This window comes from Tiliqua scincoides, chromosome 10, assembly GCF_035046505.1.
Source record: "Tiliqua scincoides isolate rTilSci1 chromosome 10, rTilSci1.hap2, whole genome shotgun sequence".
In the NCBI taxonomy this organism is placed as follows: Eukaryota; Metazoa; Chordata; class Lepidosauria; order Squamata; family Scincidae; genus Tiliqua; species Tiliqua scincoides.
This window is the reverse complement of record NC_089830.1, coordinates 15,951,549-15,979,212: the sequence shown is the minus strand read 5'-3', so window position 1 is coordinate 15,979,212 and position 27,664 is coordinate 15,951,549. Positions and strand designations below refer to the sequence as shown.

At 45.6% G+C, this 27,664-nt stretch overlaps 1 protein-coding gene across 5 annotated transcripts in view; it reads left to right on the top strand.

Annotated features, from left to right (window-relative positions):
• The window catches only part of PHACTR4 (phosphatase and actin regulator 4), a 136,340-nt gene that overhangs the window by 57,000 nt on the left and 51,676 nt on the right, over positions 1-27,664 (top strand). The window contains exon 1 of one of the 5 annotated variants that reach the window (XM_066638883.1): positions 23,349-23,635. The exons of the other annotated variants lie outside the window; for them this stretch is intronic. Within the exon in view, the coding sequence (XP_066494980.1) occupies positions 23,590-23,635 (46 nt within the window). The 5' untranslated portion in view covers positions 23,349-23,589. Of the gene's footprint in view, positions 1-23,348; positions 23,636-27,664 lie in introns of those variants that run through there. 5 annotated transcript variants of the gene reach the window in all.

The following is a 27,664-nucleotide window of genomic DNA, read 5'->3' as shown; positions in this document are numbered from 1 at the left end:
ACTGCCCCACACCACCTCAGATCACAGGAATGTTGTGAGTCAGTTGAAAAGGAATCAACAAGAAATCTGGGCAAGCCTCTTGAGGAACTTCATGGCAATTGCTAGAGAAGGTGAGCAGTTCTTTTGTTTTCCTCCAAAGTTGAGTTTTGGTCCATCCCTAGTGATCATAATCATCCTCCCCTGTTTTGGTTGATGTTTAGGACTGACGTGGCAGCAAATTCTGGGCAATCGTTTTAAATTTCTGAGTCTCCTCTTTTAGGGAACTTAAGGCACACCAGTCCTTAATGTGGCTAGAATGAGAATGCCTTTGCACCTTGGAAGTGAGCATGAAGAGCCATATTTTGAGCTGCTTAATTGTTTTTATGCTTGGGGAGGTTGAAAATACAAGTTCCTTGGGAATCCCCATCATCCTTTCATTTTCTGTTCCAATAAAATTGAACCTTCCGGGCAAAGTCCTGTTGAGTTTCTTTCATGGGGCAAAAAAAATCCCATCAACTGAGCAGAAGAAGCAGGGCAGCCTAGTTCTGAAGCTGCTGAATCAAGGGTTGGTTCTCCTGCCATTTCGCATTTGGGGGTTAGACATGCACCAGCTGTTCTCTCTCCAGGCCCTTCATTATCGTGGACCTTGTGGCACCGCACCTCCTCCTGTGCCCCAAGAGCTTGTATGCTGTGGCTCTGCAGTCTGAAAAATCCTCATGAGGTTCAATACTAACTTGCAGAGTATAACCATAGGGGAAAAGTGATGATGGGTATGACAGGTGCTAACAGACCATGTACCAATGTGCATTATGTCAAATTAAACTGTAGGGTTTCTGTAGTTGTTGTTCATATTGGCTACCTGGTGTTACAGTTTCTTGGCAGGGGTAAGGCAGGTCGGAAATAATTGCAGTGTACTGTTTGCGGTGCTGTCCAGTAGTTTTAACTCCTGCCATGTCAACTTGGGTTTGCCATATCATATTCTGGTGTTTGCCTGGCCATGTTAGCCTATCAGCAGTTGTTAATGCATTGATGAGGTCCTGTTTAAATTGCTGCAATGCATGAGGCTTTTCCTCTAAGACTGTTCAAAAACTTCAGTTAATACAAAATATGGGCTGGGGATAAGAATAGGCCTTCAATTTGGCTGTACTTGTCGTAAGATGCAACTAAACAGCCACTGGGTAGATGGGACTGGTCAGCCTGGGAAGGCAGCTCATCTGAGAGAAGGAAAACTCTGATCCCAAGCCTCCACTGCCTTGTGGAGAGAGCCCAAGCCTCCACTGCCTTGTGGAGAGATCCCAAGCTCTCCACTGCCTTGAGAATGGATGATGGCCGGATCCCAAAGGATCTCCTCTATGGAGAACTCGTGCAAGGAAAGCGCCCTACAGGTAGACCACAGCTGCGATACAAGGACATCTGCAAGAGGGATCTGAAGGCCTTAGGAGTGGACCTCAACAAGTGGGAAACCCTGGCCTCTGAGCGGCCCGCTTGGAGGCAGGCTGTGCAACATGGCCTTTCCCAGTTTGAAGAGACACTTGGCCAACAGTCTGAGGCTAAGAGGCAAAGAAGGAAAGCCCATAGCCAGGGAGACAGGCCAGGGACAGACTGCACTTGCTCCCAGTGTGGAAGGGATTGTCACTCCCGAATCGGCCTTTTCAGCCACACTAGACGCTGTTCCAGAACCACCTTTCAGAGCGCGATACCATAGTCTTTCGAGACTGAAGGTTGCCAACAATAAGACTGCCTTGTGGCTACATCCAGTTATGGAAAAGGCTTCAGGAGTCAACCTCGAGGCAAAATCCAGAGCCGGAGTCCCTGAGGCAGTTCATGGCTGAACACAGTCACGTTCTGGCAACTCCTGCAACGCTGCTGGAACCAACCGAATTGGCCTCTGCCTTTCCATTTGACCATTTCAGCGACGTGGAGAGGGGGGATTTGCTGCATGGGTAACAGCCTATCCTCCATATCTACTTTACCCAGGCTTCGCGCATTGGAGAGGACACTCTGTTCCAGAACCACTGTTCAGAGTGAGATACCATAGTCTTCCGAGACTGAAGGATGCCAACAAGATTGCTAGCTGGGGCTGGTCCCAGTTTTAAAACAATTTGCACTGGCTCCTAGTCTACTTCTGGGCCCCACTCATAGTACTCGTTTTGATCTTTAGAACCCTAACCAGTGGTTTCTGAACATTTTAGCATCAGGACCCACCTAAAAAACACTTAACCAGCCACTTTCCACTTTTCCAGCCATTTAAGCCTCTGTGGCTATAATGGTGATTGGGCAGCAGTGCTCCCCCCAGGTAGCAGCTTGTTTAACCCTTGATGCACATAGCCTCATCTGTCCTGTCAATTTCACGACCCACCAAAAATTGGATCATGACCCACTGGTAAGCCACGGATCCTGTCACCAAGGCCGGGCCCAGGCAACGCAGGTCTGCTTGAGAACAAGGGGCTCCTCAAGCGTAAAGGGCTCCTTGGGAGTAAGGGACTCCTCAGGAGGAGGGAAGCTGTGGGAGTACTACCGAGTTACAGCCCCCAGGCAGGGGACCTCCTCGGGAGTAGGCTCCAACATCACATGGCCGGAAGGGGTGGACCCAGACAGGCAGGCTGCTGGGTTCATAAGGAGCCCAGCAGCCAGAGGTTCTTCCTGGGGCTTAGGCTCCACAAGTGTGGCCTGGGAAGGCTCAGGCGGACCCATTGCCTTACCAGTACTGGACCCTAGCCTTGGAAGGCCCCTCGGTTTAGAAGGTTGACCCAAACCCTCACTAACAACCAGAGGAGGATCCCCAAGGAAGGAGCTGCTCGGAGGACTGAAGGGTGTGGAACCACCTGGGAGCCCGGGGAGGCCTCATGACATCTGTGCAGTGGGAACAGCCAGAGGAACCAGAGCAGCAGACAGGCAAGCTGGGCTGGGACGCCATTGCTACTGTTTGGCAGCCAGCTGAGGGGCTGAACCCCATGCAGGCTCAGGGTCAACCTGTAACGTCTTGGCGGCAACGCCGACGGTTTCACTAAAGCCTCAACATCTTACCTGGCCCTGCTTATGCCGGAGTTGAGGCCTCTGGGGCTAGCCTTGATTCTGTGGACTTACCAATAGTTAATGGACTTTTGTATTCCCTACCTGTGGGGTTTGTTCCTTGCCTGTGAGCAACACACAGGTCCCTATGAGGGAACAGAGACCTAATGAATGTGAAGCGCTTGACCCGAATAAACAGGCTTTATCAAGACGGACATCGGTCTCTGTGGTTACTTCCGAAGCGGGGTAAGTGGAAAGTGTTGTGAGTTGACCCCAGAACACCTGTAGACCCCCTGGGGGGAGACGGGATCCCGCAATGGCACAACAGACCCACAGTTTGGGAGGCCCCGAACAGATTGGGCCTTGAATATTTCAAGGACTCCTTGTGAGAATCTGATGAGGTGGTGAAATTGGCCTCTGAAGTTTTTCTTGGCCCTCCCTTCTGAAATGTGTGTGTGGAGAGGGGGCGGGGAATAGGACAGGACCATTTCTGTTTTGGCTCCCATATCTAAAATACCCTTCCCAGGGAGGCTCCCCTGATGCCAAACTTCCTATCTGTTCAGCACCAGTTGAAGTGTCTCTCTCTCTCTGTAACCCTTTGGTTCTTACACATTCAGCACCGGGACCCACTTTTTAGAATGAGAATCTGTCAGGACCTACAGGAAATGATGTCATGACCAGAAGTGACATCAGCAAGCACGAAATTTTTAACTGTCCTAGGCTGCAATCCTACCCACACACACCCAGGAGTAAGTTGACCATCATTATTAAAAGAATATACATAGTAGCCTGTTAAAAGTACAGGTCTGTAACTTTTCCCCAAATGCAGTCACATGCCATGGTAGCATCAAGTCTATTATATTAAAAATAAAATATTGAAATGAATGGGGACCCACCTGAAATTGGCTCGTGACCCACCTAATGGGTCCCAACCCACTGTTTGAGAAACACTGCTTTATGGAAAATCTGCCTTTAAAAATTTTTGATCCTCAAGTTGTCTCTTGATTTGTTGTGTCGTTTTATTGTTTCACAGTGTGCGTAAACCACTGTGCGAGGCTTTGGTCTGAAGCCTGGTATGTACATCTTGTTTAAATAAATGTCTATTTCAAGTTAGTCCACCTTGCTGTTTCTATTCCATGACTCATGGCATTGCTGAAATTCTCCTGAATCATGTGTACTATATCTGCCAGGCTGGATCATCTTGGGATTGAGTTTCTTGTTTCAGGAAGAAGTTAACCCATTTCATATTTACAGTTTTTCCAATCTGCAGTTTGTTAGCATCACATATTGGGATCTGAAGTGAGGAAAATGGTAAAAGTACAAGAACTTAAGGGGCATTTTGACACAGAGAGTGATATGAAGACACATGATGCCCTTTTGCTTCTGGAGCTATAAAAACACTTTTGTGGGTTTATTTATTGGATTTGTATTCCGCCTTTCTCCCTGAAGGGCACCCAAGGTGGGTTTAAAAAAATTCTGTAAGCCATTCCGTGTAATTCTTATTTGGCCAATAAGAGCAGAGTCATGATTAGTCTGTATTTTCTAACTGCATTTGGATGAGAAATGGGTGGCTCATCCGAGACTGCACAGTGAGGTTTCATGAGCCCTATTTAGACACGAAGCCATAGTGAGTCTCCATGGTTAGGCAATGCCCAGAAGTGGGCCAGCAAGTCCCACCCCTGTCATAGATGTGCTGTGCAGCTCCGCCCCTGCTCACGGACCCTACTCCCCTGCCCTGGACCCTAACCAACTTTCCAGCACTGGCATAGCTATGTCAGTGGGGCATATGCTGCATCCTGAAGTTGGGGGGCAGTCATGGAGGCCTCTTCAAGGCAAGGGAATGACTGTTCCCTTACCTTGGAGTTTTATTGCCCTTATGTCAGTGCTGGAAAATTGGTTAGGATTGCGGCCTAAGACGCAGCGTCACAGATCAAAACTGAACGCCTTCTCCACTGACTCGCACATTCAGCCCAAGCGTATACAGAAAAAAAGGAAAAATACTTTACTTACCCTTAAAGTCCAAAGTTTAACTGCTTATTCATTTCAGCCACAGCCTCTTATGGCATCGTCTAAAAAGTCTGCTATTTGTGATCCCTGGAAACCAAATGTCTGAATTTCCCTCTTGCAGAGATGCAAGATTATGAGATGGAAAGCTTGGGAAAGCATGCAAGACTGGATGGAAAAGGATCACAATTTCAACAGCTGTTCGTTTCATAATGACTCAGGACTGCATATGCCAGGTTTATTCTCTGTTATCTCCTCTTATTCTGCTGAGTGGCCTTGACCCTAGTGAGAAGCTGTCACTTTATTGTATCAGAAGGGTGGGACCCAGGAGAAGCTGTGCCTTTGTTGTATTCCTCCACTTGAGGGACATATTATGTTGGATACTACCTAACCTCCGTGAGGCATCATCAGATGTGTCTTTCTTACCCTGAGTTTAACCCCTGCTAACTGGTTAAGAGGCACTTTTTCAAGTGGGTGCTCCTCTTTTATTTAGCAGGGGGAGAGTAACTGGCCCACCTCACCCCAGCAGTGTCTTTTCTAGTGGCTGTCTGCTGGTGTTGCATCTTTTTAGATTGTGAGCCCTTTTGGGACAGGGAGCCATTAGATATTTGATTTTCTCTGTAAACCGCTTTGTGAACTTTTTGTTGAAAAGCGGTATATAAATACTGTTGTTGTTGTTGTTTAAATCAAATAAGCAAAATCCTCTTGTTTTGCTGAACCGGTTTTCCGAATGTGTGTGCCTGGGATGGCCAGGAGATGTATTAAGGTCATTGAACTAAATTTTGTCCTTAACAGTATGAAGGAAGACCATGCATCTATGATTGCAAGGTGTGTTTTGTATGCTCCAAACTGTTCAACAGGGGCCATGTTCCCTGGTATAACACTGTCCCTGTTTTTGCATTTTTGGGGGTGCCATGCTAAAGTGTAAATTGTTAGTGTAAATTGCTAGAGTTCTCCTCCTTGAGGGTTGAGCTCTGGAGTTCCCAGTTCCTCCAGGATTGTCCTTGTGTCTCCAAGAATTGGCATGATGTTTCTGGGAGTCTACCAAAAACAATCCTGGAGATTTTCACAGGGTCTTCTTGACTTAACACCATTGCATCATGGTGGGAGGGAGGAAAGGATAAATCTCTAGGAATAGTTTTAGACAAGGTTGTAAAGCTACTTAGCTACTTTTCCAAGGGGTGTGTGTGTGTGTGTGGTATGTCCTAGCACATTTCCACACGTGTATGAGTATGAAGGCACCATGCACTGCTCAGCCTACAGTTCTCAACGGCTGCTGAAGAATGTTTTGAACCGCTGATCCCATTTCATAGGACAATTATGTGTTTCATATATACCTTTAGCTGAAAGAGCAAACCCTTTGGGCTTTTAAATCAATGTCGTATCCATCCGTAAATCTACAGATTTGTTCGTAGAATAAATGGATATGGTACAGGATGAAGCCAGGCAGCGGAGAGTAAGAGTGGGCAGAGTGAGACCTCCAAAGTGGTATTTGATGTGAAAGTAGGGATATTATGAGCAGGTCCTTCTTTTCACCATTGAAATGTTGAAGGGAATTGTGTTCTGAGCCAGGATTTCTCAAACTCTTTGAATTGACTGACACACACACACACACACACACACACACACACACACACACACACACACACACACACACACACGTGTACATCTCTGCCATGCAGATTGTATACAGTGAGAACTTAAGTGGTCTGTCAGTAAGAATGGCTTGGCTGCTCTGACATTGGAGGAGAGGAACTGAGCTGCTGTCTGCTGGATTCTTGACTGTGGCCATGGGGGTGTGGAAAGAACCTTCAATTTGTGCTTGCAGTGAGTCTGTCTTAGAGTGGCAGCATTTGCATCTCTCCTGCTGATGTCTCATGACCTCTCTGGGTTCTAACTTACTAGCTTGCGATTTGGGAATCTAGGCCTTAACACCCCCCCCTCCCGCCCCTATGACAACACCGGAACCTGGGAACATCCACTAAAATTGAGCATCAGGAGAGTTAGCACAGACAAAGAAAATATTTCTTTACTCAGCGTGTAATTGGTCTGTGAAACTCCTTGCCACCGGATATGGTGATGGGTTCTGGCCTAGATGCCTTTAACAGGTTGGACAGATTTATGGGGGGAAAGTTCAGCACAGGTTACAAGCCATGATGGGTATGTGCAACCTATTGGTTTTAGAAGTCGGCTACCTCAGAATGCCAGACTCAAGGGAGTGGCAACAGGACGCAGGTATCTTGTCTTGTGTGTTCCTTAAGGCATCTGGTGGGCCACTGTTCAGAATAAGAAGCTGGACTGAATGGGCCTTTGGCCTGTTTTTGCCATCAGAAGGCCCTGAGAGGGCATGTTACTAAAGCCGGAGCTATCTTTGGAGCTCATCTGCATATATCGTGATTGACTTCAGTCCTGGAATGTAGCCTTTCCGTGTGAGAAGCATTGCTACGTCTCATAGTGAAGCATGGAGAGCAGATATGGGGAAATGGCTCATAACACAGGTCGGGTAACAGTTTCAGCCCAGAGGATAGCACTTGATTTAGTAACACTCTTAATTGTTGGGGCAGATGAAGTGTTGGGCTTGCACTAACATGAAACGCAAGGCTGTTAAACTGGAAGAGTTTCTTCTGAGCTGCACTTGTCTTTGGGCCAATGTATATTCATAAATGGTTTCAAAAGGTATATCAATGAGGTGTACAGCAGGTTGAACCTGTAATTATGCCTATGACAGAAGCCTAGCAAAAAGTTCTCTCTCTTTGTGTTTGTTTGTGTGTGTGTGTGTGTGTGTGTGTGTGTGTGTGAGAGAGAGAGAGAGAGAGAGAGAGAGAGAGAGAGAGCGATGTGAACTCCTTTTGAAAGGAGTTTCAGAATGATGTTAAAGTTCAGGATGGAATGTGAAAAGCATTTTTCCTTTTGAAAACAAAAGGGCTTTAACACTCTGCTTTGGAAACGTCTTTTCAGACTATTGACCAGCAGCATCCAAAGTCTTCCCTGAAGTGATCAGCTGCTGAGCTTGAGTGTACAGAACTTGCTTTGCATTTTAATAAGCAGCTTCTGGTCTAGTTTTGAAAGAAAAATAGGGCAGGTACTTGTAAATATTCGTGGTTTTCCCCCAAAAGTTAAACAAAAAAGGTTGTTGTTGTTGTTGTTCAACTTGACGTAGCTAAGCTACACTTGGCAAACACTGGTAGGAGTCCCATAATTCTGAATCTCCTTGGATACAGTATGAATGTATCCAACTGGGTATGGAATTAGCTTATAGGATAAGATCCATATGGCTGCATGTGGAATTGGGTTGCTTCAAGCAGTAGGTGCAACTGTGGCTTATGGAGAGAGCCGGGCTCATGTTTCTCTTCCCCACCTTTCTTGTTGTTCCTTGGTCCAGACAGAATAGATGGTCTTCTCTAGTGTGCGATCTGCTTCTCCAATATTTTTTTTAACTTCTGAAAACACAGCCTTGTATTCTCCATCTACTGGACCCTGCTAACTGGGCAAAGAGGCACTTTTTCAATTGGTGCTAATAGATTTAGCAGGGGGAGAGTAGCTCTCCCTTTTCACCCCAGCACAGTATCTTTTCTGCTGGATGTTTTCTGGTGGTGGTCTGCAATTTTTTTTTTTAAATGTGAGCCGTTTTGGAACAGGAAGCCATTTAGTTATTTGATTTTCTCTGTAAACGACTTTATGAACTTTTTTGTTGAATGGTGTTAGATTAATTGATGATGATGATGAAGATATTCTTTTTATTATTCTTTTTCCTGCTTGGTGATAGGATTTTTCCTCTAGAAATACATGATTTATTTCAATGGTCTTCCACCTTTTTTGTGCTATGACCCCAACCAACCAACCAAGTATTCGACTGAGGACCCACTGCTGATCCCACCCCCCTTCCGGGACCCAATCCACCCACCCCATCCTTTCCTTTTCCCCCTACCTCTTGTGTTTTTGCAGCAACTCTGTGAGGTAGCAACCTGAGCAGGGTCAGCCTTAGGAACTGCGGGGCAAGATGGAGAGAAGAGGCTGAGCAGGATTATATCAAGAGCTCAGTTTTGATGAAGCAGTGCCATTATTGGATGTGGATCTCTGTCTTGCACAAGTTTTGAAAAGTTGTCACGAGCCCCCAAATGAGGTTTTGCGAGGGTCACGATCCACAGGTTGAAGGACACTGATTTATTTGAAGAGAATAAAGTTGAAATAGAAAAGGCAGACAGACTTTTGCAAGGAAGAGGGTGAGAAGGGGAGGAAAGAAAAACAAGAGTGTGATACAAGAGACAATTTTGAAATTGTTGACTAGATCAGTATTTGTCCTCTGCTGTACCACTTCACATAAGAACAGCCCCACTGGATCAGGCCATAGGCCCATCTAGTCCAGCTTCCTGTATCTCACAGCGGCCCACCAAATGCCCCAGGGAGCACACCAGATAACAAGAGACCTGCAAGGTCTCCTGGGAATTGTAGTTAAGAACATAAGAACAGCCCCACTGGCTCAGGCCACAGGCCCATCTAGTCCAGCTTCCTGTATCTCACAGCAGCCCACCAAATGCCCCAGGGAGCACACCAGATAACAAGAGACCTGCAAGGCTTTCTGGGAATTGTAGTTAAGAACATAAGAACAGCCCCACTGGATCAGGCCATAGGCCCATCTAGTCCAGCTTCCTGTATCTCACAGCGGCCCACCAAATGCCCCAGGGAGCACACCAGATAACAAGAGACCTGCAAGGCTTTCTGGGAATTGTAGTTAAGAACATAAGAACAGCCCCACTGGATCAGGCCATAGGCCCATCTAGTCCAGCTTCCTGTATCTCACAGCGGCCCACCAAATGCCCCAGGGAGCACACCAGATAACAAGAGACCTGCAAGGCTTTCTGGGAATTGTAGTTAAGAACATAAGAACAGCCCCACTGGATCAGGCCATAGGCCCATCTAGTCCAGCTTCCTGTATCAAACAGCTGCCCACCAAATGCCCCAGGGAGCACACCAGATAACAAGAGACCTCATCCTGGTGCCCTCCCTTGCATCTGGCATTCTGACATAGCCCATTTCTAAAATCAGGAGGTTGCACCTACACATCATGGCTTGTAACCCGTAATGGATTTTTTCCTCCAGATTTTTCCACATGGTACACCTATTCGAAGTACCATGGACATAACTGGCGATGACATTATCACCAGTTACTTTTGGGTTGGGAGATGCAGTGTGAGAGATGCAGAGGCCAGATGCAATGCGACAAACACCAGTAAGAGGTTCAGGGTGGACTGGAGGGCTTTTTTGAGGGCAGAAAAGCCTCCTGCTACGCAGGGCCTCTGACCACTGTTTGTTGTGTTGTGTTCCTAGTCTCGCTGCTTGGTGGCAGGGGTCCAGGGGTCCTGTGAACGCCACCAGTCCTCAAGTACCACCGATTGGGTAGCACTGGACTAGACAGCAAATAAATTGAACATATCTGGTGGCTATCTGGGATGTTAAAATTTGCGTGTTGTGTGTAAGATTTTAATCATTGACATCTGACAACAATTTGATACGTTCAACCCCATTTCGTGTTGAGATTTGGCAGTTCTGTACTTCTGTTGGATATTCCCCCCACTCCATCCCACTTCCAGTGCAGGCGTTGTGTACGTTGAATCAACCAGTTTCAATACTGACTGGTACCGCTTGCTTTTGGACATAATAGCAATACCTTGGATAGCATGGGGAATACCTTCCCCAAAAGCTGAGTCCTGCATGCGGCATTACTATTGAATTTATAGTTGATGTAGTGGTGAGGAAATGAGTGCTGATTAGCCCAGAATGTGCTACTTCTATTGTTTTGAATGACTGTCAGTCATGCCAGGGCAAGGACCTCTACAAGGTATTGGTGCTAAAGAAAGCAGTATTATGCAACGGATGCCTGTGTTCTGTGAAGGGATATTCTGTCCAGGTTTGATTGCCATTTCTTGGCATTGACAAATAAAAATATGTATTTTATTCCCTGCTTATTTAAAATACAGAGTTTTGGGTACTTCTGGCCTTTAGGAAGGCATTAAAAGGTAGCATTTTTGGTATAAATGTAATCTTCAGGCACAGAGATCTATATGTGTATGTGGTATGCTTTTTATAACATGCACCTGCAGTGATAAACGATGATTGAGAACTAGTCTGCTGTACCACTTCACATGGACCACCTATTGAAGTACCACTGGAAGTAACTGGTGATAACATCATCTCCAGTTACTTCTGGTTTGGGAGGCCAGATGCAACACAACAAGCACCAGGAAGAGGCTCAGGGTGATGGGAAGGCTTTTTCGAACTTGGAAAAGCAGGCTTTAGAGCTCTGCTTGCCAAGCCAAGCTTCCTACCGCTGTTTGTTGTGTCACATTCCTGCTCTCGCTGCTGGGGCAGCAGGAGTCCAGGGTTCCCAAGAGTACCACCAGACACCACCTCAGATACCACTGGTGGTATCCGTACCACTGGTTGAGAAACACTGCACTAGTCTGAATAATTGTGGATGCTCTTATTTCGGCAGCCTGAAGTATGGAATTGCCCAAATGCCATCGCTTTCTGTGTTTGACTGTTGTGTAATTTTGAACTATCCTCCTGCTAGTTGGGCTTTCCTCCAGAGATGACCATTCTTTATGTGCTTCCCTTGGTCTTGTTTTTAACCTTCTGCCTAGGAATTCTGTTTGGAGGATTCTTTGCCAGAGTAGCAGCAAGGAATTTCAGAGCTTGCAGTGTCTCAGTCTGGCATTCTTGATGTTTTGAAGCTCTTGAAAAGCAATCAAAATATTTACCCATCATCTATCTGGCATCTATCTATGTACGACAGCGTTCCAGTCTTGGGCACTCCAGAAATCCAGAAAGGTTAAACATTTATTTCAAGGAGGTCAAGAACTGTTGTTTTATGGAGGCTTTTTTAAATAAACAAAATTATCTTGCATCTACAAAAATGAATCCTGTGTTAGAGCAAACGAATTTTTGTTCACTTTTCATATTGCCCGTCTCGGGGTGGTCCAGCGCACGGACTGTGGGGTACATGAGACCCATGAGGCCTCTATTGGTGGTCCTCGAGAAGCCTTATCACACCACTGCCGCCTCCTGCTGCAGCGGCCTTTCAGTCTCCCTGCTGCCCTGTTCTGGCTTCTCAGAGAAGTCGGAAGAGCACAGTAGGAAGATCAAAAAGCCCTGCCGTACCGACCACCTCCTCCGCAAGCTTCTCCTGCCGCCACCTCCTCAGCCGCTCAGAACCTGGAAGTAATTAGCAGTGACATCATCACATCCCAGAAGTGTCAGAAAGGCACTTCAGGTTTCGGCAATAACCTCCCAGGCATGACTGGAACGTGCTTCTGGTCTTGTCTGGGAGATCAAGTGAGGTTTGGGACCTGCGCTGAGTCAAATCAGTGGGTACCCAATCCGCAGATAAGGAGGGCCCATTGTATATTTGGATACACATAATCAGTCAACTAAAATCACACACTTTCCTCAGTTAAATAATTGAGGTTGCAGTCCCATGCACACTTTCCTAGGAGTAAGCCCTATTCAACACACTTACTTTTGGGTAGCCAATGCATAGGATTGGACTGTGAGTTCCAGTCCTATGCCCTTGAAGCAGGAGGGAGTAATTGAAATGGAGTCCGGAGTTTGTGTTGGGGACAATAAGCCCAATGGCAACTTTTCTCACTCTCCAGTGCCTCAGCTATGTGAATTCATGTTTTATGAACACAGGAGGTCATAGCCGCAGGGCCAACCCAAGACTTCCTCAGGCAGTATGCCAAGTTTTACCCTCCACATATCTGATGATATATCGGCCTCTCCTACTCTACGCCCCTCTCTCTTTGACAATCCAGGGACTGAAAATAGAGTGGTGGGCTAGAGTGCCTTGGACCCACCACACTCCTCCACGTTTTCTCCTCCCCTCTGCCCCTTTTCCAACACAGGGAATGGGAGGAGGAGCAGTAATGGAGGCAAGCAGGTGGAAGGCGGCATGTGTCACTTGCCAGTCTGCTGCCTGAGTATCTCAGTCAGCCTCTTGGATGAGCACATCCTGCTTAGCCCGGAAGCAACATTTAAAAGTTGGTAGAAAATCCAGCAAGTTCATTAAGCTCCACCGTGGGCACTCGGGATGGTGAGAAGGGTGATCGTAGGGAACCCGATGAAACAGGGAGGAAAAGTATTTTAAAATGTTCAGAATGCACTCACTTCTCTCTCTCCCTGTCTCGGTTTCCTTTCAAGAATATTAAAAAATTCAGTGCTGATACATGCTTTGGACAATAAGGACACTTCTTATCTCTCTTCGATTTGAATCTCTGTTTAGCTAACTCTGGTGCTTGCCCTTCCCAGGGTACTTGTAAAGGAATAGCCCTATTGTTGCTTCTCTTGAACAGAAGGTTTAGTTTTGTTTGGATTGGCCCAAGGGTTCCTCCTGCAGTTAACTCCATTGTGATTGATTCATGGGCCACGAATGTCTGAGTCACTGAAGATTCTAGGTTGTGTAACCTGAGAATGACAGCAGTCCTTATGGAGGAGCAGGTACTTCAGTGCTTCCCTGTTATTGCTCCCAGTCGCTCCAAAAGCCTCAAAGGAGCTATGAAGCATCGAACATCAAGCACAGCTGATGATGTTGACACATCGCTGTGGCTTATATGGTAGTGTTTATCCGAAAATAGGACAGTTGCTTCCGGTGGTTGTTCATGCCTGTCCATTGTTTTGGCAAGTTACTTTGATTTAAACGGTGCTAGAGAGAGACTGAACCTGCATTGTTCCTGTAGGCCAGGGGTGCCCAAACCCTGGCCCTGGGGCCACATGCGGCCCGTGAGGCCTCTCAATGCGGCCCTCAGGGAGCCCCCAGTCTCCAATGAGCTTCTGGCCCTCTGGAGACTTGCTGGAGCCTGCACTGAATTGTCCAAATTCATATTCATTGCTTTGGTGACACTAACCATCTCATCCTCGGCCGTCCCTTCAGTTTTTCCCAGCATCAGGGTCTTTTAAGAGTCCTCCCTTCTCATGAGAAGACCAAAGTATTTAAGCTTCAGCTTCAGTATCTGTCCTTCCAATGAACAGTCATGGTTGATTTCTTGTAGGATTGACTGATTTGATCTCCTTGCAATCCAGGGGACTCTCAAAAGCCTTCTCCAACACCGTAATTTGAAAGCAGTTTCTGCAAAAACCAGAAGTGCCTTTTGGAGGCATCCAGAAGGGCCTTTGAGGCCCAAGGGGAACACACATGACTTTCTAAATGTGACTGGAACATGCTTCTGATCACATCCAGGAGATTCTTTGAGGACTTTCCACATCTGTGGATTTTGGTATCTGTAGGGGGGGCCGGGATCAGATCTCCTGTGGATAATGACCCCCCATATTTCTCGAATAAGTCCTCTTATTCCCAAGGACTGCTGGAAAGACCCTGCAGGAAATACCCTCAATGTGACATCAGTTGTTGCAAGGGTGGCATAACCTTCTCTTTTATGCCCTTCTTCTTAGAACAAACCAGCCGTGGGAACCTGCCAGAAAACAACCCTGAAGACCTTCCACAAGCATTCAGAAACCTTTTCTAAATCCCCGAAAGCTGAAATTGAGCTGTTTATAAGTCAGTTCCATGTTTACAGTAGGAATAGTATGCATTGTTTGTATAGTATGTATTGTATCTGAAATGGTGTTTGTTCGCTTTACGGATGTCTTGAGATGTTGAGTTGGTGGGGACTCTCTTAGGCGCCTTGAACATAAGGCAAGACATATATACAATCTAGTATCATAATAGTTTCCATGGAGTTGTAACTAGTCTCTGATTCTCCATCACCTACTAAGCATCAACACAGCTGTGGGCAGCCAAAGCAGCAGATACTTTTAAAAAGTAAGGTCCTTTCCCCTCTGTCTTCATTCTGTTGAAGGGGATTATTGCAATGCTTACACTTAGAACGCCTTCGGTATCAACGCTTGATACAGAATGTCTCTTGTGCCCCACTTAGCTTCTAGTTGCTGTTCATGGTGTCAGTTTGTGGGTTTGTCTCCCCTCACCTTATGTAACTTAGCTGGCTTTTTTGAGTCATCTGTCATTGCTTGCTCTCAGGGTCTGTATTGAGCTCCGGCACTTTGGTTGTATGCCTTGTGTAGGCTCATTGCTTATTCTAGCAGCATCTGTGTGGAGGATTCTGGATCAGTGTAAGACAGTAGTTCCCAAACTTTTTAGCACCAGGACCCACTTTTAAAAATGATGATCTATCAGAACCCACCTAGGGTTATGATACTTAGAGCCCAATCCTATGCATGTCTACTCAGAAGCAAATCCCATTATAGTCAATAGGGCTTACTCCCAGGAAGGTATGGTTAGGATTGCAGCCTTAAAGATCTGGAAAGAAATATTTATTCATTTACAGCAGGAGTGTCCAAACTTTTTGGCAGGAGGGCCACATAAACTCTCTGACACTGTGTTGAGGGCCGGGGAAAAAAGAATTAATTTACATTTCAAATTTGAATAAATTTACATAAATGAATATATAAGAGATGGAACTTATATGAATGAATGAAGGTCTTGCAATAGCTCAAGGCCTATAAAAGGCCTTGCACAAAGCAAGGCCAGCCTTTCTTTTGCTGCCTTCACAGATGTGAAACAGCAAGCAGTGGAAGGAGCCCTCATCCCACAGCTCATGTGAGAGGTTGAACAGTTGGCCATCACGCTGAGAGCAGTTGCATCAGGCCAGCATGGGCTCCAGCAAGTCTCTGGAGGGCCAGAGGCTCATTGGAGACTAAAGGTTCCCTGAGGGCCAGATTGGGAGTCCTCGAGGGCCACAAGTGGCCCCAGGGCCGGGGTTTGGGCACCCCTGATTTACAGTAATCGTAACCAGAAAAAAGATGCTGAAACATTTTATCTCCTCGTAATTACATATGCTTGCAAATTGTGGGAGCTGAGCTCCTTGCAAACTGCAGGAGCTGAGCTTGTTCCAGGGCAATTAGCAATTATTTTTGAGTGGCTTCAGGGCTTGAGGCAATTAGTTATCTGATCTTTCCATCACTAGGGAGGCTCTGCTCACGGCTTCGCAACCCACCAAACATTGGATTGCAACCCACCAGTGGGTCCCAGCTCACAGTTTGGGAATTGCTGGTGTAGGAGGCTACTGAATCCTCCAAGGTCATTTGGTACCTCGGGCCCATACATTTTTGGCACTTCCCCCCCCCCAAACAAAATTATTTTCAATAATAGTTCTGAAATGAATAATAATAATGGCCAGAGAAGAAGATATTTATATTTGTATATTTATATATAAGTTTGTATATACAGGTTGAGACGAATTATTCGCGTGGGTTCCGTTCCAAGCACTCACGTGGATGGCAACAAACGCACTATAGCAAATCCATTTAAAAAACCAAGTTTTTTGCTCTGGTGATTGAAAAACAGCCTTTGACTCTAAGGTAAGAGTCATTAAGAAGGCAACCCATCAATCAGTGTCCTCCAAGCGCCTCACTCAGTCCCTCCCTTCACCAATGCAAACGTGCTCAGAGGGAAGGGAGGAGCCGCTGGAGAGAGAAGGATTGATGGATTGTCAGCCAGCTGGCCCCCCCTCTCATTTAGGAGGCTATTGTTAAAGGACCAGCACATTCCTTCTCTTTTGCAGTGGCCATTCGTGTTGAGTCACATCCATGTACAAAAAATCCGTGTATAAATAGGATGGACCTGTATGATCATACCAGTAAATAATTGACAAATTAGTTTAAAAGCAATACGTTTTCCTCTTGAAAGAGAAGTTTAAACCTCTTGGGATGGCTTCTTGCGCCCCCCCCCCCGTAGCCTGGCTCCTGGGGCCGGTGGTACCCTGGCCACCCTCTTCGTATGCCTGTGACTGGATCTTTTTGTAGGTCTGTGATGTTGGGCTTACACATGGGTATCTTGATCTGACTCAGCGACCCCTGGAAGTAATAAATACTACTACAATCTCCCCAAATTTCCTAAGGCCCTTCCTTTCTGGTGAATTGGTCTGTGCAAGCAACCACCTTTGCTAGGTCTAGCAAGGACAGTGCTATAAATAACTTGTCTAGATGATGGCTAGTTCAGGCTAGCAGCAGCTCAGCTCTTTTGTCATAACTCTGTCATTTACTGTCTAAATGACTTAATATTCGCTGGAGTATTTAGGCTTTTTCTGTAAGACTATACCTGAGAGCACTATTCTTGGGAGGCATTTTAATTCATTTCCTGTTTGAGATTTGGGACCTGGAGGCTGGGGCAAGGATCCACCAAGAGCTACTGTTTAAGTTATAACTGTGCAGTCTTTCTAGCAGCCGGGCCCTTAGTTTGGTATGATGTGTGTAGATCAAGTGTAAGTGGGGATTTTCTAATGCCCTGTTGTCACATTCCAATCTGGCCAGTGAAGTGTAGCCATAATACGGTCTTTGTCGCAGGTCTACCATCCCTTCATCTTGTTCCTATTAAGTAGCTTATTCTCCTTTTTGAAATGACTTAAACCAGTGTTTCTCAAGATTTGTCCTCTTCTATACCACTTCCCATGGCCCACCTATTCAAAGTGCCATTGGAAGTAACTGGTGATGACATAATCACCAGTTACTTCTGGATTGGGCGGCCAGATGTGACACAACATCACCAGTAAGAGGTTCAGGGTGGACGGGAGGGCTTTTTTGAGCATGCTAAAGCAAGCTTTGGAGCTTTGCCTGCTGAGCTGAGCCTCCTACCACTGTTGGTTGGACATGTTGGAGGAAATTAAAAATAGTTTCCTCTTTGGGGGGGGGGGAAGCAGAGTAGCTTAAGCAACAGATCCCTCCTCTTTGGGTATCACCCCAGGGAACCTCCCTCACCCGGCTGACTGCTCATCTATAAAAAAGACCAAGAGGCAATGGCTTGTTAAAGTTGCAAAAAAGAAGTTATTTACTTACAGTTCCTTTGAGTGTATAGTTACAGCATCTGATTAGGATCAGAGGTTCAGCTATTACTTAAAGATGGCAAGGCCCTGGAGCTGCCTTGTCCTGCATGCCTTGTGCTCAAGGTGGCCTGGGCATCAGAGCCCTGGTGTGTGCCATCTTAACAGGCTGGTGGTCAGAGGACAAGAGGAAGTGCTCAGAGGAGAAGGGAAGGATAAAGGGTTAGGGCCACACCCCACAAGGATCACAGAGAGAACAGGTAGAAAGGTCAGAGTCACTGGGCCATAGTTTGACCCCTTCTGGACAGCATCCTGCCCCCTCTGGACAGCAGATGAAGTTGCACCAACTCCAACAGCACATTCCTAGTCTCTCTACTGGGTGGCAGGTGTCTGGTGGTCCACTGGTGGTACCCATACCACTGGTTGACAAACTCTAACTTGAACTTATTCAGGGCCATCTTTACAATCCAATGAGTGAGACTGCTCAGGTATCACAAAGTGGTCTGGCAATCCATATTATGTACATTGTATTTTGCACCCGCTTTCTTTGCTTTTTAAAAAACCTGTTGTAAAACAGTTGCCACTTCATAAATGGTGTTTTTGGGAAGAGGAGCATACCCTATCTCTTTATAGAAGGAAACTAAGCTAAATGATGAAGACAAGTCAACTAGTCTGTTTTCTTTGCAAAACCAAACTGAAACATTGGAAGGGGTATCGGCTTGGATAATTGCAGAGAGAGCAGTTTCTCTTAGTTGTGAATCTCCCACCAAAAACTATATGTGAGAGAACTTATCTGTCAGTCTCTGCTGTCTAAACGCGGTGTGTGATGCTTTCACTTGACCGTGAATGATGGCAATATTTTATTTTAAGGAGGCTTTCTCTTTAAGAGATGAGATGCCAGGATTGCTTAGGGCTTCAGAGGTAAAAGCCGCACCTTGGCACTTTTCAAGAAGGTTAGACAGATCGCTGCAGAATCACTCACTTAGTGCAGGTGTCCTCCCATATCTGTGGGTGATGCATTCCTGCTGCCATTGATATCCAAAACTGTGGATAGTAGCAAACCCTACTCAAATCCCCCCTTCACACTCATAATTCACCTCTCTTCATTTGCAAATGCTTTGCAAAAGGAAGCAGGCAGTGAGATCCTAGACTTGTAGCAGCTAGATGTACGCTATAGGAGTCAACAGTGAGAATGCTAACCAGAAGCTACCAGCAGAGGAAGCAGATAGCGGACCCCCATTTCAGCACTGCCGCCTCTGCTGAGTTGTCACTTTGCAGCTCAGCACCTGAGAGTATCTAATGGTGGTGCTGGGAGAGCCTAATTATCACAGGGGCCAGATAAAGAGCTTCTGGGAGCCGTATCTGGTTTGCAGGTGTTATGTTTGACACTCCTGCTCTAAACCATGTTCTAGGGCAGCCCTGTGCAAAGCTAGTTTTAGTCTCAGTACGCACAGGGGAAGTTTTAACTTAAACTGAAGCCGTTCATCTTGATGACTTCAAGGGGCAGCCTATCCTTGAAGCTCCCAGGTATGACCTGAAGCATCAAACAGGTAGTAAAATTTTTCTTATCTTCGCATCTGTGCAACATTTTTTTAAGGGAGGTTGCTGGTATTCCTGCCTCACCTAGTAGGTGAAAGAGCCAACCGGTAAATCTTGGTGTATTGGTGTGTTGAACTCAGCTTGGTGTATTGGTGTTTTGAACTCAGCTTGGTGTATTGGACCCAGGTCTTCAAGACCAGATCGTTGCTTTGCAGCTTTATTAATGTTTGCAGAGGAGCTTTGAAGGTTCACCCCCTTGCTGCAGCCAAAGCTACTGTTGCCCTATTGACTTGCATCGACTGCATTTCACCTTGCAAATCCTCCTGAAATATAGTTTATCCTGACTTTTAGCAGAAACACGTTCTTTCAAGGTACAAGTTATTTTAGGTGGTCGTGAAAATCCTACTGCACTTAAGAATCGGCTCAACATTTTCATGTTTCTTGGGAGAATATTCTTTCTAAACAGGCTCTGGCAGAGTAAGTTTCACTTTGTCTGTTCTCAGCATGCATCACATTCGACCAGGTGAAATGGTATTGTGGCTGCAACTGCTGCTTCTATAGCAGCAAAATGCAGAGTCCCATGTTTTTATTGTGACTGTTCAAAGTGTATTTGCATATCTGAAAACCTGGCAAAAAGGCCCAAGAATACTTCATTTGACTCGAGACCCTAGAGCAGCATTTCTCAAAGTGTGCTCCTAGGAGACCAGGGGCTCCATGAGCATACCTTAAGTGGCTGCCATCTGTCCTCCCCCAATTTGCTTGTCTGTCCCTTCCATCTTCCCTGTTCATGGCTCTCTGTCCTCCTCTTCCACCTGTCAGTAATGCAGCATTGGGGTCAACACTGCACCACTCCATGCATGCACCAGTGGGGCTCCCCGAAACTCCTTTTAAAGGGCTCCAGAGACTGAAAAGTTTGAGAACTGCTGTCCTAAAGTCATGTTTCCCAAGCATTTCCAGACACAGGAATGTCACTGTAGAAGTGCTGGGCCTTTGTCATTGTTGTAATGTGTGAACCAGCCCTAAATCAGTGCAACACAGGAAATGTGCTACAGCAGTGTTTCTCAACCAGTCATATCGGTAGCACCAGTAGTACTTGTCTAGTGGTACTCATGGAACCCCTGGGCACCTACCACCTTTCATACTTTTCCATGCTCGAAAAAGCCCTGTTGTCCACTCTGAGTCTCTTACTGGTGTTGGTCATGTCGCATCTGGCTTCCCAATCCAGAAGTAATCGCCAGTTACTTCTGGTGGTACTTGGAATAGGTGGACCCTGTGAAGTGGTATAGTGGGGTACAGACATTGAGAAATTCTGCTAGATCAAGTTTCTTTCTCTCTGACCTCATCTCCATTCACTTGGTAGCACATCACAGTGGTTTCAGTGGAGTGTGTTTCTGATTGAGTATCCCAGATCAGTTTTGAGACAGTGTCAGTTTTACGCTCGGTTTACCTTGAGACGGCTAACTCTTCACAAAGTTTGAGAATGGGTCTGATCAGGTTAGAGTTTGATCAGGTTATACGTGTTGAGACTCTTTAGCAACTTCACTTCTGAAATTTTGTCCTTTTCTTTCTTAGAATCCCTGTATAAGTTTTTAGCCATATCTTAAAGGGAAATGTTCTTTAAACTTTGAAGCTGAATATTCCCTAGTATTCTTCTTGGTTGGTTACGTGGGCAGTCTTCACCAATCTACTTGCTGCTCATCACTGCTCTATTTCCTTTGTCTTGGCAGCAGAAATGGCTTCTCCTCAGGGTTGGCCCAAGATCTCATGACATCTGAGGCAACACACCAGATGCTGATCCCCTTGCATCTGCTCCTGCTGCTCTCCAGTGTTCTAGTTCAGCATTTTCCTCCCCTCCACAGTTCCTCTTCCTCTCTATCCCCTTCTTCCTTTTCCAATTCAGGGAGGAGGAGGAGGAGGAGCAACAGTGGAGGCAAGTAGGCAGACAGAGATGGGCACTTCCTATCATTCTCTTGCCTGAGGCAACTGCTTCACTTGGCCTCCTAGATGGTTCTCCTTGACTCTTCCTTGAGCAAGAGAGAGTGCTTTTATCTGCTGACTCAGACAACCTGCACCTTTGGACTTTGAGTCCTCCTGTGTGACAAAGTATTAAAAGGCCTTCTTTGAATTTCGAAACAAGCAACTTGGGCTAGAAATGTAGCTTCTTAACGACGACAGCGTCAGTTGTCTAAAACAGGGATCTCCAAACTTTTTAGCCAGAGGGCTGCATGAAATATCTGGCGCAGTGCTGAGGGCCGGAAAAAATTTAAATATAAAATTTAAATAAATAAATTAGAGATGGAACTTGGATGAATGAATAATTGAATGAGTGGGCTCATTCACTCAGCCTCTCTGGCCCTCAGAACACCCTCCAGATGCAATCAGAGCACAACTCTGGTCGTGTTCAGTCGAATTGGCCAGAGGTTTTCAGGGGACAAGAGGCTGGCCGCAGGCCACATAGAGGCTCACTGTGGGCCGCGCCTGGCCCCTGGGCCGGGGTTTGGAGACCCCTGGTCTAAAATATGGATTCTAAGTCTGGTGGATATGAAGAGTGGTGAACCTTTATCTTGGAATCCAGAATAACTTGGGGTTTTGTCCATTTTCCATTTGCAAGGTTAGCAACCTCATTTAGAAGGAGAGACAGCTTCAACAAGTGGAGTTATCTCTGCAGCTATAGGAGTGGAATTCTGCATTGCCGCCGCCCCCAGAGGATGTTTTCCGAGCTTGATTGTAGGGCTGCTGTGCAGCAATCCATGGAAACAGCCGCTTTAATATGGAATATATTCACTTAAACTTTTTGACCTTGCAAAGTGCTTCACATATATTATCTTGATGTAATTCTTACGGCAACCTTGTAAGGTATATAAATAGTATTATCCCCATATTCCAGATGGGGAAGACTGAAACTGAGAGACAGTAGATAACTGAAAACACAAACACAAGTTGTGTCTTATTTAAAAATCTTTCTCTATGAAATAGAAACAGAGTAGCATAAGAACCTGAATTCTTGACTTTGGGTTGTGTCCAGAGAAAGTGATTCATGGCTTAAGCACCAGTGAACTCAACAAAAGCAGGTTAATTTTGAACTAATGTACATCCCATTAATTTTTGCGGCGCATAATCAAGATTCACTTTCTTTGATGCAACCTGTTAACTTTTAGATACGGAGACTTGCGTTCAATAGGACATCTTCTTGAGTTGTCTTTTGAAGCTGTGACTGGAAGAGAATGTTTGGAGCACACCAGGGTTTTGAGGTGGGTTGGTGGGCGAAGAAAGTCATGAAGGCAGACAGGTGTTGCCTGTGTTGATTTTTTTAGCTCACTTTGCCCTTAAAGTGGTAACACAAGGTTAAAACTCTGCATTAACAAGCCTGTTTTAAAATGGCTATCTTTCCTTTGGATAAAAATATGAGTGAGGGAGGACAGTGATGATGTTGGGAGGCAGAGGGGTTTGAATAAATCTTGGCTGGATTTGCAGAATTTATTGCATGCTGGGTTCTATCACCTGGACAGAAGCATGATGCAAAGGACCATGTGCGACCCTGTCTTTTTGTCCTCTGCATTTCTTAGTTCAGAGTAACAAACTGTTTTTTGGATTCTTCTTTGCAGACAGCAACTCTCACCCAAAATCTGTGCCATGTGCTATGAAACCCCTGCCTGCCAGCCATCCTGATATTTGAGTACAGGGGAGTAGTTCCAAAGTGTCAAAGTCTAGCTGGACTGTCTCAGGTGATCTTTGGTCTGTGCCCAAGAAGCTTGGAAGCTCAGAGTGTTTCTCAAAAAGCAAAATCAGTGGCAATGCAATGTTGCTTACAAGCTGTTTGACGCCTTCCAAGCTCCTCCCTCCCTCTCCCTTTCTGAGGCTTTAAACTCCTGTTTAAAGAGCCAAGGGTGTTGATTATTTGGCTCCTCCTCCTCCTCCTTCCTGAGAACCAGCCCTAAGCAGAGTACGCCTTCTGGAATGACAGGCATTCCTCCTTGAAGGGAGCTGGCATGGGAGCTTCGTTTGAGCATTGCTGAGTGCCCGGGCCAGAGGTCCAGAGGCCACAGGTCCTCCACTGTCACTTCTGACTGCCTGTCGGAGTTCTAGCAGCTGCACTTCACTCCTCAGACTCCGGATGCGTTTTCCCACCCTCAGGAGTTGGCTTGTCATCTTTAAAAGGCTAATGTTGGCTTCCAGAATAGATTCCTTTTTTCTTTTCTTTTCCTGAGCTGCCTGGAAGAATCTAATAATGGGGCAGACGCGCTACTCAAGACCAGTCAATCCAGCTCCCTCAGGTGAGTAAGGGGGGCTGTCTAGTTGCAGCTGAAGTCAGGGCTAGAACTGCAGGTGAGGCTGAACTCTCTCTCTCTCTCTCTCTCTCTCTCTCTCTCTCTCTCTCTCTCTCTCTCTCTCTCTCTCTGTGTGTGTGTGTGTGTGTGTGTGTGTGTGTGTGTGTGTGTGTGTGTGTGTGTGTAAAGAATGCAAGGATTGCATAATCTGCGAGAAGCTTGGAAGGGGCTCCCCGTTCCCACAAGCAAAGAAAAGGGATTCTTTTTCTTAATCCATTAAAAGGGAAAGCGATTTGGTTAAAATGCACTTTTACCAAGGTTCCTGCACACTTTGGGGTTAGTTTCTGTGCTTCATTGTTAAGAGCCAGTGTGTTTGATCTTGTGTGTTCCTGCCAAGTGGTCAGATGATGGGGGGAAAGCTGGCTTAAAGAGTTCAGCAGAAGGCATCGTAGCATGTTGTCCGTTTTGGCTGGGATAAAGACATTTCCTACTCCAGCAAGGAGCAGGTGTAGATAGGGTGTTTTTTTTCCCCTTGGTATACTGCCGTTTGCCGCAAAATGCCAATATCTTGACTCCGTTTAACTTCCTTTGCTGGTTGGGGGAGACGGGATGGCACAGGAAGTGTCTGATCTTGACATTCTGAAAGTGTTTATTGTCAGGAGAGGAGACTGGTTGAAATGTAAAGACTTCAGTTCTTAATGTCTAGTAGGAGCAGCATGTAGCTTTGAGATGGTTTCAGGTTTAATTTGAAGAGTCACTTGTACTACTGTCCACTAGTCTTGTTTTGCCTTGTTTTGGACAAGCCTGTTCACCTTGTTGTGTCTTCTCTTCCCCTGCTACTACTTAGCTGTGTCCTGATTTGACAGACTGGGAGGCCATCCATAATGTTATCAGAATGAACTATGTTTGGGGAGCAAACCTTGCCATATGGACTGGATGAAAGAGGCTGGCAGTTAAGGCTTTGGATGACATTTCATTATATCTGGTGCTGACTTTCCCATTGTAGCTCCAAACCCAGTTCTTTGATTTTCCTTAACCTGACCCTGGAAACATATTTTTACACATGGTGTATTATTATTATTATTATTATTATTATTATTATTATTATTATTATTATTATTATTATTATTATTATTATTATTATTGGGGTGAGCCCTTCATTGATTAAGCAGACATGGTATTTTGTCCGTTTTAAATCTATCTTGCAGATTGCACGATATGAGTTATCTGGTGTCCTTTGTAAGCCATTTTGAGTTCAAGCTTTGGTGGGGCAGAGATCTTTAAATTAGTTAACATTCCTGCATGTGTTACTTCATGTGTGAGTCGCTCGTAGTGTCTGCAAATGAGAGACACAGTCCCAAGAATGTGCTTGGTTTGGTAGTAACCTGGCAGTATGTTCTTTCCCACTTCTACGGCTTCAGATTTTAGGATGCACTGTTAGGTGAGACCATGAGGAGTCTTTCTGGCACATTAAGACTAGTTTATTATGGCTTAAGTTTTTATAAACTAGAGCGCACTCATTGGATGCATCTGATGCACTGGATGTTAGTCCCCAGAAACCTAAGCCGCAGTAAATCAGCTCATCTTTTAATATTCCACACATCTATTTTATTTGTTGCTTTTGCTGTAATGGATGAACATGATGTGGCTACTATGTCACACGTATTATTAAGTTTCTTGTGTCACAGCATGCTTTCATAACTGAGGGAGATAAAGTTGTATTCCTTCCAGGGCAGGATGTTTGTATCAATAGACATATATAATAAATCTGTCTGTTGAAAATGGCCAAATGTTTGTCTCAGTTCTTTAATTTGGGATGATCTGAGAGATGTGTCTCCCTGGCAGCGGATACTGCCCTCTCCCTCTTAAAACTATTAAGCTGAGTCTGTAACTCTCCTCTTACAGAGGAATAGCCTTTACTGAGTTCCAGCTATAGGAAGGGCAGGTATACAAGTATTTGAATAAGGCAGCATGGTGCCATTGTGGAGGTATGGGGAAATTCAGAAGTCACCTTGAATATTTCATCTGAAAGATTCCTCTGTCCTGCAAATGTTCCCTTTTAGTTGAAAGAATGTGCCATCTGAATAGATTCTCAGCCTATTTGAACTTCGTGGCTTGGTCAGCAGCTGAGGATTAAGCTAGCAATTTCCCGCTCCCACTAGACTTCCTAGTAGCTGCCCACATAGCAATATGAGAGAAGAAGGTGGAACGTAAGTGACTCCACTCCAGCCTTCGCTGCACTGTACATTTTAAAAGGGAGGTTTGACATCTTATTTCAAAGCCTGCAGCCAGTCCTGGTCCTTTTTCTGCTTACTGTACAACTTGACACCCACTTTTACAGTGTCTTAAGATGTGTGCAAATTTCAGCTTGAGTGATTAAGGCTGTAATCCTATACATATTTGCCTGAGACCAACAGCACAATCCCTATACTTGTCTACTCAGAAGTAAGCCTCAATAAGCCTTCAATAAATCCCCCCTCAGCCATGAAGCTTCCTGGGTGACCTTGGGCCAGTCACTTTCTCTCAGCCTCACCTACCTCGCAGGGTTGTTGTGAGGACAAAAGGAGGAGGGCAGCTGTGTACACCACCCTGTGCTTTTTGGAGGAAGGTTGGCATAAAAATGTGAAAAATTTACTTCCAGGAAAGTGTATTTAAGATTTCCGCCCAAGTCCCATGAAACTCAGTGGGGCTTACTTCTGAGTAGACCTGCCTAGGATTGCACTGTAGGTCAGTATGCTACTCCCCCAAATTGCTTTTGCCTGCTTGGCTTTCAGAATCTTTTTCAAACACTCGGGTCCAGTTTTTCATGGGACCTACTTGTCGCCAGTGGCACAGTGATCACATCTTAAGATGAGTGTCTTGTCTGATTTCAGAATGGTCATGTTCATTTTGTGACGTGGCACAGTGGATGGTCAGTTCCCCTTTGTTGGAGAAAGGATGCTACCTTGAGGGTGTTTCTTACCCCTTGACAGCAAAAAGGAAAGGTTTTCAGAGAAGCATATCTGATGCTTAGAGGTGTTTGAAAATGGTGTGATGGTGTGTGTGTGTGTTTAATTTGTTGAATTAAAATGCAAAATGTCATATGTTTTTATTCACAACTGAATATGCAATTCCAGTGTTCCTTACTCCTCCTTTTTGGACAGAGGTTTTTGAAAATTGTGGTGTGTTGTGAGTTATTTTATTTAGTTATCAACACAAACACATCTACTGATGGTCCTTTGTGCACCCGCAGCTTGTGCTGGTGTTGCTGTTGCATCTGGGTGGTACAGCTAGAATATATTGTGGTTGATTTAGTGGTGAAGCTACTAGACATGATGTTGAAGGTGTCATTGCTTTGGAATTTTTGTTTTAATTAAAAAAAAAAATTGTTGTTGGAAGGGACGTACTCCATACCGAAATTGGGAAAAAGGAGAGTTTAACCCCCCATGTTATTTCCCTGACAGCCCCTTCTTCGAGCTCCTGTGAGGAAATCTGCTATTTGAGACCATTTTTTTTTTCTCTCCAGAACAAATAGTAGTTTGAGAAGTGGGTTTTTTTTGCTGGTGGGGGAAGAGTTAAAACCTATGTGCTGTGGTCCCAATGCAGACTGGAAGTCTCCAAAGTTGCTAGTGTAGAAAAGCAGCAACAAAAACACACCCAAGATCACCAAGAAATAAATGCAGTACAGTGGCTCCTTATTATCCCTGGGGAATCTGTTCCAGGACCCGCCATGGATTCAGAATTTCACAGACAATGAAATCCACGCATGGGGGTCAGTGCTGCAGTTGCTACCTGGGGGCCATGCCTTGGTTGATTGCGAATGACCTACTGGCCTCCTCAGAAGTCTCCCTGATGCAGTTGGAAGGCACATCTGGTTTGCACTGACAAACCAGAATTGCCTTCCAGTTGCATTCAGGTGCCTTCTGGGATGCAAACGTGGCCTCCTCATGCCTCAGATCACCTCCCCAGATGCAACCGGAAGCCTCTTCTAGTCATGTCTGGAAGGTCCTTTAAGGCCCTTCAGCTGCAGGCCTATAATGCATTTAAGGTCATGAA